We start from the raw sequence: 12,500 nt of genomic DNA on the forward strand, positions 1-12,500 counted from the left end.
CAATCCGGGTGGTAAAACTTTTCCTAGCTTACTTTTGGTCCTGGTTGACTAATTATTTGAGGTAGTATATCTATGTATCTAATTTATTAACGATATATCTATTTCTAAATATTAAAATATATCGTCTCAATATTTTGCTTGCGCATTGCAAGACTAATAACCGAGCATAGAATACAATATATGCGTTAGTCGCGTACAGAGCAGTAATATGAAAATTGGATGACAAAGTGGCAAAGGAATAAACGATTACGTTATGAACTTAAAATATATCTAAACTTAAGGACTTGCACATACAATTATTCAAATATTTTAATATTTAAATTTTAGTTCTTGTTTCGAAAAAAAATTGAAGCATCAATCGCTGTACGTGTGTTTGATGACTACAGGGACTCTAATATCTTCCCTGTTCAAAGTAATTAGTGAAAGAGATACAACTCGAGTTTATATAAGTAATGTGTGCGTGTGTGTGTGTGTGTGTGTGTGTGTGTGTGTGTGTGTGTGTGTGTGTGTGTGTGTGTGTGTGTGCGTGCGTGTGTGTGTGTGTGTGTGTGTGCGTGTGTGTACACACGCACACAGTTGTAGTTTTTGGGATGTTTTCCAATACATACATACGTCCAAGTCCGATCGTTGCCTGAGATGTACGTACAACTATATTTTATAAGACTCCATTTTGATGGCGGTATTTTTTCATATCAAATTCAGTCATTTTTAAACTACATAGAACTTTTCATTTTTAACTTTTTTTCTTTTTTTTTTTTGGTGGTTGGGTATTGAATGATAAGCATTCTAAGATAACTTTTTGTTGGAGTCGGGAGACAATGACATTTTTTATATTTAGAATTGAAACAAGACTGCTAGCTGGCTGTCTATTTATAGTTGTGTAGATGGTCAAATGTTTTCATGTTGTGTAATCCCCTAATGTATTTATCGTTTGACGACAGTTCAATTACGACTCAATATATACAGAAAACAGTCGAGATTAAGTTAGAATTATGTCGTTCCACGTTTTTGCTGATGTTTTCAATTTTCACATCTTAAACTTTAAATTTCTTGCCGTACTATTTCTAGTTTCTACCGAAAAACCACTGAAGGTTTCTATATTGACATGAATGTATTTCAACCATTATCTCCAATTCATATTCTTTTCTGAAGTTTAATATACATTTTAAGAACTAGATAAAAACCAACCTTACTATTATCTCCTAACTTGACACCTCGCAAATCTTTTAATTTACTCCTTCAATAACTCTTCATATTAAGGCGGCAATCTGGCAGAAACTTTACCACTGTAGGAAAAATGCTTAGCGGCATTCTGTCTGTCTTTACGTTCTAAGTTCAAATTCAGCCGAGGTCAACTTTACCTTTCAACTTTTCAGGGATCAATAAAATAGGTACCAGTTGAGCACTGGGATCGACGCAATTGACTTACCCCTGCCCCCAAACCCTGTTGGCCTTGTACCAAAATTTGAAACCAATAACTTTTCACATATGGTATTGACATGTGCAATCTGAAAGAGGCTGAGATGTCTGCATAGACAGCTGAACAGGATACAGTGATGATCATAATTTCTAAAAGAAATCTTTAGCCAAAATGAGATCAAGAAGCCATACTTGGGACTTGGAGCGTTGCCGGAGACTAAAAAAGATAATACCTTTGAACATAAACTGCTTCTTTCAAAATGAGATACAACAATCATGTTCTTTTTAATACAACGGTTACCTCTTCGTAATTCTAAAGCTTTTCAGACAATTTCTTTACTACATTCTTACAGTCATTTAGTAGTGTGATTATGTTGAATAATATTTGTCATGAAGATGATATCAGACTTATTATGTCCTGGCTACTGTTCTATAGAAATGCGAACTTCTAAAGTATATTTATTGTTATAATTTTATAAATTTTGTACTGATTATTATTACAGAGGCACAAGCGGCATTGATATAGATTTGGAAAAAGTAGACATCAACCAATGTCCTCAGACAGACGGTTCTAAAGAAACAAATGTATTTGCCGGTTCTCACCGATGTCGAACGGAAACTACCAAGGTAAGAGGGTTTAGGAATGATTGACACTATCACGTCCTACCCAAACACTTTCTATATACTCCATTTTCCTGCTTTCTCACTAACTCACTCACTCTCTCTCTCTCTCTCTCTCTCTCTCTCTCTCTCTCTCTCTCTCTCTCTCTCTCTCTCTCTCTCTCTCTCTTTCTCTCAGTATTTTCGCATATATATATATGACAATTTTTCTGCTTTAATATAAAGTACATTACTTTGGTATTCGAGTACTATTTTTCCACCTTGATTTGCACTTATGTGCTCATTTGCGTGTGCATACATAGACAGATAGATATACAGATATATATATATATATATATATATATATATATATATATATATATATATATATATATATATATATATATATATACATACATACCCAAATGAGTGATATCAGAATTCCGAAGCAACTAACTTCTCTTTGGCCAATTCCCAACAGGAGGCTCATTGGAAGGTCACTCTTGAGCTTCAAGGACAATCTGAAGCGATGCAACATTCCCTTTTCTTAATGGGAATACAAAAGATCAGAACACAGGACCTCGTGCCGGACTTGCTTCTCCTCAGCTCAAAGATTTGAACAAAGTCGACTCCAACATCGGGACCAACTTACTGCAAGCATGAAGGCACGCAGGCAAAACGCTGCTCCTCTAAATGGAAACCACTTGTCATTGTCGTTTTATGGCACGAAGCAGGCCTTGCTGTCCACTCAAGAAAACACATAGTAAATGATTCACAAGCACTCAAGCACACTGAGTTCTCAACTTGTTTAATTTTCCAAACGATTGCAAAGCACCAGCAGGCCTCAAGAGATATATCCGTGTCCATAGAACATGATTAACGTTTTATTTTACTGACAAAGAATCCATCAAATATATATTAATATATTTAGAGGCATTTACATTAACACACATAGACAGACAGACAGACAGACAGACAGACAGACAGACAGACTGACTGACTGACTGGCTGACTGACTGACTGACTGACTGATTGAATGATTGATTGATTGATTGATTGATTGATTGATTGATTGAGCGATTCATTGATTGATTGGCATTGATTTAAGAAACGATATATAGCTTCACGTATTAGCATACGACCATTCGGAGAGTTCCATCTGTTTCATCTTTCCACGGCGTGCAGTGTAGGAGCCGGAAATACATAATCAAAGGAACATAATTCCCATACGCACATGTTTAAAATTCACCGCGTAGCCAGACGTCATTGGCATCACATACTCTAGTAAGCGAACGTGTATGTCCGTATGTAAGTTGAATTTTGGTGCAGAAGGATTGCTTTATCTAATATAAGTGGCAGTGTTTGTAACAAGTTCTGACATTGGTGCGTGCACAGATACGTGTTTTAGTCGTTATTATTGTAGCTCTACTGTTCTATGCTGTGTGATTTTCCTTGTGTATGTGATAATATTTTGAGGTAACCAAGTCAAAATGTATGCGTGAGCACGCGCGTGTGTTTCTGTCCATTTTAGTATGAAGTTGGTTGTTAAGAAAGATAATGCGTGAAGAAATAGATTTTAAGGGACAGTTGGAGTTTTATAAACGTGCTTTTGATATTAGTTATACAACATATAAAACAGTCCTTTGATTCCCTCTTATCCCTCTTATCCTATGCGTGCGTGTCTCAGGCTGGTTGTTAAAATTTATGTGTACAAGGCGACTTGAGAGGTGTGTATTTATTTCTGTGAACGCTTTTAGTACGTCAAATTACGTATAGATAGATAAATAGATAGATATACATATACACACACTCACACACACACATAAACACATATGTATATATATATGTGTATGTATATATGTATATATGTATGTATATATATATATATATATATATATATATATATATATATATATATATATATATATATATATATATATATATATATATATATATGAAGAGATTCGTTATAGGTATAGGGATATACCATAAACAAGTATTAAAAAATAGAGAAAAGATGTGGAAACAGAAATAGATTTATTATAAAACTGGATTTAATGCATATGTACGTTTCGAAAAACAATGCAAAAATGTAATAATAAATTTAAATCATAGTGATTATAACTATAATTGAAAATAAAAAATTTAAATTAGGAATAAAAATTAAAATTAAATTTTAAATTTAATTTATGCATTGTCATTCTCATCAGTAAGGAATCTTTTGAAGGACATCAAAAAGGTTTAATAAGATGAAGTAAAATGAGATAAAAATAAAATAAAATAAAAATAAGATACAATTAGAGAGCATAGATGGGGCAATAAGGGAAATCGGGTAATTTACAAACCAGGTTGTGAACGAGAGAAATAATGATATCAACAATACTAATGGTGAGAGAGACGAAAAAGAAAAAGAAAAATATATCAATGTGTATGCAAGTGTATATGTGCAGTTTAATTATCGTAATTGAATTAACGGTCCCGTAGGAAGAGGGTTGTGATGAGTCTCATGAACGGAAGCGTGCCAGATATGATAGCCTTCTGCAGGATTGCAGGGAGAAGGGATGGCAGGTATGGTTTTTTCCTGTCGAGGTTGGCTGTAGGGGACTTCCTGCTCAGTCAATATGGAGGATTCTTACAACAACTGGAATGAGAGATAAGGAGCGAAGAGCGGTTGTGCGCAGGATGGGAGAGGCACCTGAAAGAGTCTCTTGTTGGCTTTGGAGTAAGAGAGGAGAGAGCTGGAAGCCAGGAGGAGATGAGGAGCACTGACTCGGTCACCTCTGTTGACCCACCAACGGGAAGGTGTTACGGTTCAATATCGAAACACCTGATGAACGTTGGATACCGTCTGACGATATCAATTCCTCCTGGCCATGGATAAAGCACCTTGTTTTAGGTTTTATTAACACACACACACACACACATATATATATATATATATATATATATATATATATATATATATATATATATATATATATATATGTATGTATGTGTGTGTGTGTTTGTGTACTAAAAATTAATGTAAGCAGCTAGCCACAATACAAAACCATATAGAAAAAGTTTAGTCATCACTAATTGTGACTGTGGGTGCTAAAAGCAAAGTTGTTGCTAGAAATAAGAGTTTAGACTATTGTAGCTGTGTGAAAAGCACATTTATATATCCTCACAGGGTAGATAACTGTTCCGTGAGCAAATCTAAAATACTGGACCGCGAATGCAACATTTCTTTTTAATACTCATGTCTTTATGGTCTACTGCTGATTTCTGGACGATTGTAAACCTAATATTTGCATTGAAATTAGTTTAAATTCAGTGAATTAAACTGCAGACTGTTCATGACATAAATGGATAAGGGAGACCCTAAAATGATTTAAATGTGCATATAAAATTGGCTGAAACTAAAGTATTAAAGCATGTGTTCTGGTATTTTATTACAGTTCATTAACATTTCAATTAAATTGCTGCACTTGATATAATTAGATGTCTATGATATCAATTATCTCTCTTGTTTCTTTCTTTCTAAACACCAACTGGCTATAATACGTACATTTAAACACAGACACAAACTGATATTCATTTAAGTGTGTTTATTCTCTTCAAAATGGTTACCTGTATTTCCAATGAGGGCATAAAAAATATAATGAAATCTCTTGCCACAAATTCTCAAGCAATCACCATGTATTATAAATTTAGATTTCAATTTTGATATAGAAACGACCTATCAATTTGTTGTAAATGAAGTCATAGGGTAAATTGAAATATTTACGCGGTTTATTCTTTGGCCTTCCGATAATTTCTATAGCTTGGTATGTTGATATAGCATCCACACAACATCTGTTTTTCATTTCTGAAAGCCTGGTCAATTAATAAATATTGTTCGTTCAGAAAGTTTCTCACTCTATCTATTATATTTGCTTTCAGCGTAATATAAAAGGTTGCAGAGATGAATAAAATTACTTCCATTGTTTATCATAATAACGTTTCCTTGTCTTTAATTAATTCTCTCACTTCAATATTTATCGCTTTTAATGCCGTTCACAGTCCTTCAGTTTACTGATAATGTCTTTTAATTCAATATGGAAGATTATTGGCATGAAAATGACATTAAGTTTTAGAGACAATAAATGGTTCTGATAGACGTGTCAGCATTTCTACATAATTGATGGCAATATTGCGCACATATATATTATCTGAAATCTATTAAATCGATAAAGAAATGTAAAACGTCCGAGACAAGCTGAAGAATACTGTTAAAATATGTGAGATGTTGCGGTTAGTTCAATAACTGGAGGATTTTGAAAGCACAAAGAAATACGGAACTGTAATAGTGCAAAGATGTTTTCTTCTGAAATTACTAAACATTTTAGGCTCGTTAAGATAGCTACAACAACCAGAGATAGTGATCTGCAAAACCGAACCATTTGGTCAACTGTTCGTATTATTCTATTCAATACTGCTGTGTCCCTGGAAGGATACATCAGTAATTCAACATCAGTATTTCCAAAGTTTCTCTAACTTCACCGTTCTGTCTCACTACACTCTTGATATCATTTCTGATATTGTTTTGTTTAAAATTACACTTTCATGACACACCTAACTATTACCTGGCACAATCTAAGCTGTCACATGAATATTGTTAGAAGCCACTGTTCTGGTTACACTTCGTCTTTAAAAGAGACGGACTTGTGGAAGTTAGAATCTCTTTAATCACAAAAATAATTGTTGACCACTGTGATATTGAGCTAAATAATAAAATAACGAGCTTTTATAAGTAATAGATAATTTTTAGAAAGCATATTAGGCAAGTGTCTTCTACTATAGCCTCGGGCTGACCAAAGCCTTGTGAGAAAGTTTGGTTGATGAAAACTGGAAGCACCTTGTCGTATATATAAATATCTATGTGTGTGTGTCTTTGGCGTACAGCTAAGTTACGTGACGCAAACACAACCAACACCGGTTGTCAAGCGGTAGGGAGGTACACATACATACACAAAGGCACACACATAAATATGTATGCAAATGGGAAACATCTCTGAATAGAAACCCGCAGATTCGCTCGCCAGATGCAAACAACATAGCCTCTTAATAAACTCACAAACTATACACAATATTTTACAACTTTACATTATACAATTATGCAATATACATTACATCAGATATCGACATTCAGTGTGTTATTATTTCATTATTAAGTGTGACGTCTTCAGAAAGGAAAGAACTACCAATAAGAATCAAAACTGAAGATCTTAGATCAAGTTTAAAGTTCTCAACACATTCTGATCAAATTACTATTCAATAATTCAATCCGATTGCTGATGACAAGATCCATGTACATTGGTTGCGAGTTCGTTCCAAGATACAAAGAATATTCCTGTGATAGTTTATTTATTTATTTCCACCGTATTTCTAAAACATATACAAACACACAACGTTGAGAAATATGCATCAAGTAGCAACATACAAGGCGGTGTCAAATGTTTAGGGACCAGTTATGTTTAATAAAAATTATATATTTGCTAAAGTTGTAACATCATCTCCTTCGCAATTTTCACCTTGCGCAGCAATACATCGGTTCCAGTGTTCCTGCCACTTTTAGAATCCAGCTTGGAAGTCGTTTTCCGTAAGTGCATCGAGGACCTGCGATTCGCTCTTGATCTCGACAACGGTATTAAAACGGCGACTTTTGAGCTGCATTTTCATCTTGGGGAAGAGATGGAAACCCGTAGGTTTTGAATCTGGTGAATAGGGTGGGTGCGGAAGCGATATTATGTTGTTTTTGGCGAGTAACTCGCGATTGAGGAGAGCTCGGTGACAGAGTACATTGTCGTCGGGAAGAAGCCAATTCTTCGTGCTCCACACATCCTGTCACCTTCGCTGAATGTCCTCCCTGAAACACTTCAAAACTCTCGAACGACGGTCTGGCCCCAAGGTGCAAATTCTCCATGCACAATACCGCGAACGTCGAAAAGAAAGGTGATCATGTTCTTGATTGAGCTGCAGTTCTGTCGTGCCTTATTCGGTCGTGGAGATGAAGGGCTCTTCTATTGTGACGACAGCTGCTTCGACTCACGGTCGTACCCATAGACCCAACTCTTGTCACCGGTGATGATCCTCGACATGAAGGATGTAGCTATCCCCAGCGGCACGCAAACGGAGATCTTGACAGACTTCGCCGCGATGCTCTTTCTGCTCAGTGGTCAGCAGACGGGGGACAAACTTGGCAAAGACACTTTGCATGTTCAATTCAGAGGTTAGGATTGCCTGCACGTTTTCGTGCGACACACCAACATCAGCAATGTCATTGATTGTCCTCCAATGATTCTCATGGCCAAGCTGATGAATTTTCTCCACATTTCCGGGTTTGACGCTCGTTGAAGGTCTTCCAGATGGCTTATCGCCTTCCAGGGACGTTCTTCCGCTGTTGAAGCACCTGTGCTACTTGAAACATTGCGTACAACCCATTGCCTCGTCGCCGTAAGCTTCCAAAGCATGCTTAATGTCTTTAGCAGATTTCTCGAGTTTGACGCTAAATTTCACGTTGGCTTTTTGTTCCAACTTCCTGTCCATGATAAAATCGCAGACTACAGCATACACGAAGGTACTAGCATCCGTTGGCACACTGCAGAACTAGCTCGTGAAATTTTTGATACCACCGCGTACAAAGGTTTTATTTGAAGTTCGGTATGTTAAAAATCTTAATTATAAAAAGAAATTACACTAGTGCATGTGTGGCTATATGGTGAAGGGGTTCACGTCACAAATATGTGGATTTTGCGGAACAAACATTAGTTAATTACTGGGTACACTAATAGATTAGTAGACTACAACATAGAGCATTGCAGCAACTTCACCGACATTGTTATAAAAGATCCAGCACTCAACCAAAAGTACCTATTTATTACAAATAATATATACTAAAACAAATGCATCTTGGTTACAGAACGGATAGCTACATAATTATATAAAGAAACTTATAAACAGAACACATAACCTAACTGCACATTTTCTGTCAGAAAATAGTACAATAACACCAGAATGAAAATATTTTTCATTAATACAAAAGCACAAACCAACAAACCACAGAGCATTTTTCAGATTACTCATGCAATTTCTAAATTCAAATCTAAACATTAAAGTTGTAAATTTCGTGAATCAAACTACTGTTTATGAAGTTTCTTTTATATGATTTACTGGAACGACAACAGCCAGGATAATCCTAGTGAAGTTTCAACCAGAAATCTACCATCAAGTGTATATCTTACGTTCCCTATCACCTATTGTCCAATGTCGATATATCCCGAAGAAATAGTTCGCTTAGCTTATATCCCCAGCTGTAATAAATCTTGATGGTCACGTTACACCCATGCTAATTAATACTGAGGTATTAATGTCCTCTGTTAATTCAGAGTGGTTGTCTACCTAATAGTTGTCAAAAAATGTTTTAAACTCCGAAATTAAAGATTATGCGCAGCACTCAGTGTAGTCCATTGAATATATGCTGTAATTCCAAAGCTAGAACTGATGGAGCAAATATTTTCGAGAATAGCTGTAACAAATACGTCACCTAAATGTGTATTAGTTAAGTTGTAACCGTTTACATTTTCACAGTCATTATCAAAATAATATGATGGTATATCGTAGAACTAAACCATTGTTTGTGATAAACAGAAACTAATGTGATTTTGAACACAGCACCTTCCAAGTTAGTCAAAGACAAGTCTCAGATATCAGTTAGCATAAAGCATATTGTCCTGTGTAATGGGAGAATGTACTGATGAAACTATAGATGGAAATGGCATTTAAAGAGAAAGGATATGAAAGTTGTTATTAATAAAGTTATAGTTTCAAGCAACATTTGATGTTACAACATTCAGAGTTTCCGGCGAAAGGTTTAAAACTTACATTAATGATGTATGATTAGTTGAGGCTAAAAATAAAAAGATACGCAATTTAATGTGTATCCGTGATGATATTGGTATTTTTTATTTATAGTTTCTTATTCCTACAACTGCTGTAGTTACTTTTACTGCCAACTCACGATGTTGTTGCCAATTGTTTGTTGTTTGTTTTATATTGAGATGTTATTGCTTTAAATATTTCTTATTTCCTCTTTCAACAATCGAATCATTACATACATTTTGTCTTTTAAAGTCGTTATCGATTACATTGTTTGTTTATTTTTCTCTTATCAAAATTCACCATATTGCATTCCTCACTTCTCTTCACTCACTTCTTATCGATACGTTTATTCATTTTTATTTATTTATTTATGTTTATGCTCCTTTTTACGATTTTTTCTATTCATCTTAATGCTTGTTTATGCTTCTATTAATTTGTTTGTTTTTCTCCACACACAGACACACTGTGTGTTGTTATTCTGTTGCCATTTCAACATTTCTTCATTCATTTGTGGCTATCGTTGTCAGCAAATGTTAACTAGAGATCATCAATTGCCGTAAGTTATTCGACAAATGATAACAATAAAAAATAAACTGTATTAACAAGCTATAACAAACACGATGGATAGCTTCTGGTTATATTTGTCAGCTTTTGATATAAACTATAACCAAACATAATAATACATTTAGTTAGATAGCACAGCTGTACATATTTGGTTTAAAGAGTTCATTATTCCATTTTTTCTCTCTATCCTTTAATGTGTTACTGAGTTCGTTCTCTGATCGATAATTTGTAATAAAACAAAGCAACTTTTGACAGTATTTCCTTCCTGAAAATGAAAAAGAAAAGAAAAGAAAAAAATCAAATCTCACACATTTTACTTCATTCAAATCTTAATATAAACGCATTCGTCAAAAGTGTTAATTCGATTAGTGGAGCGTTGAGTTCAACTTTGAATATTGTTTGTTTATTCTCTTAAGATTCTGCTTTAATAAACTCGGTAATGAATAAACGATGAATTTTGGTAAAAGTCTAAACCGACAGTCAACAGAGCCTATGACCTGATTTTAAGATCCGATTGTTGTGCCGCTAAAATCCTAATTCTCTTCTTTCAAAAATCCTATTCTGAATGCGCAACCATGTTTATGAGGTTTCAGGTTCTATCTGCGTGATACATTGGGAAAATGTCATCTACTACATACGAGAGTTGTGGGTGTAATTTGATAGCTGGAAACTACTCATTGCACATACATACACACAAACACACATGCACACACATACACACATACAAACACAAACATACACATACACACATACATACATACAAATGTTTTTCGTTCTGCATAATTGAATTGATATGATTATGAAAAAAGTCTCCCACACACACTTTCTGGTTTTTAAAATACAGACAGTCCGAATCTATCATTCGGTTCTGTTTATAATTTCCAAATAATTTTTTAATACTTTTATGGAAGAAAGTCAATTGACGGTCTTCACACTTTTTCACATAATCATGGACTTTACATGTCCAGTGACATGCTGCATCTCCATCAGCAATATTAGCAGAAAGACAGCCATGCAATGGTACGACATCTAGTCCAAGTAGACGAAATCCTTTATTTTAAGACGAAGAATGAAGTTGGAAGAGTGGTGAAGAAGTTTTGGATACTTGTGATTGTTATAACCGATGGTGTGCTAGTTTTTTATGTGTGTATGTGCGTGTATAAAGATATAATTGAAACAATACGTATATATACATACATGCATACATATATATACATACATACATACATACATACATATATATATATATATATATATATACATATATACATATATATATATATATATATATATATATACATATATACATATATATATATATATATATATATATATATGTATATATATATATATATATATATATATATATATATATATATATATATATATATATATATATATATATATATATATGTATATATGTATATATATATATATGATATATATGATTTCTTTGACAATAGCACTCAGCAGAAAAAGACTGCATCCATTACCTACATTGACATTGAAGAGGAAGATGTAATAGCTGCCATAAATGAAATGAGCTTAAATTCGGCAACTGGCCCCGATGGTTTCCCGGCTGTCCTCTTAAAGTCATGTAAACAAGAATTAGCAGGACCACTCCGGATACTCTTCCAGAGTTTCCTTGCAAATGGTAAACTTCCCAAAAAGCTGAAGGAAGGCACCATATGTCCTATCCATAAAGGCGGAAGCAGAGCAGAGGCTGGGAACTACAGGCCCATCTCTCTGACTTCACATATTAGCAAAGTCATGGAACGAATTGTCAGAAAGAGATTGATTGCGTTCCTAGAAGAAAATGACTTGCTGAATGAGACCCAGCATGGTTTCCGTCCAGGTAGAAGCTGCCTCACGCAGCTCCTGCAGCATTATGACTGGGTCCTGAAGCAGCTACTTGACCATTCAAATGTTGGTGTGATATATCTCGACTTTGCAAAAGCCTTTGACAAAGTTGATCATGGTTTGATATGTCACAAGCTGCGAAACCTTGGCATAAC

At 34.7% G+C, this 12,500-nt stretch overlaps 1 protein-coding gene across 8 annotated transcripts in view; it reads left to right on the plus strand.

The window, feature by feature from the left end:
* Positions 1 to 12,500, plus strand: part of LOC106877599 (putative G protein-coupled receptor CG31760) — a 1,070,704-nt gene that overhangs the window by 881,033 nt on the left and 177,171 nt on the right. For all 8 annotated transcript variants that reach the window (XR_016243082.1, XM_089357298.1, XM_089357297.1 and 5 more), the window contains one exon: positions 1,923 to 2,046. Coding sequence is in view for 7 of the 8 variants with exons in the window: in XM_089357298.1 (XP_089213424.1) it covers positions 1,923 to 2,046 (124 nt within the window). In the remaining variant the exon portion in view is untranslated. The remainder of the gene's footprint in view (positions 1 to 1,922; positions 2,047 to 12,500) is intronic.

This window comes from Octopus bimaculoides, chromosome 9, assembly GCF_046866305.1.
Source record: "Octopus bimaculoides isolate indiv1 chromosome 9, ASM4686630v1, whole genome shotgun sequence".
NCBI lineage: Eukaryota > Metazoa > Mollusca > Cephalopoda > Octopoda > Octopodidae > Octopus > Octopus bimaculoides.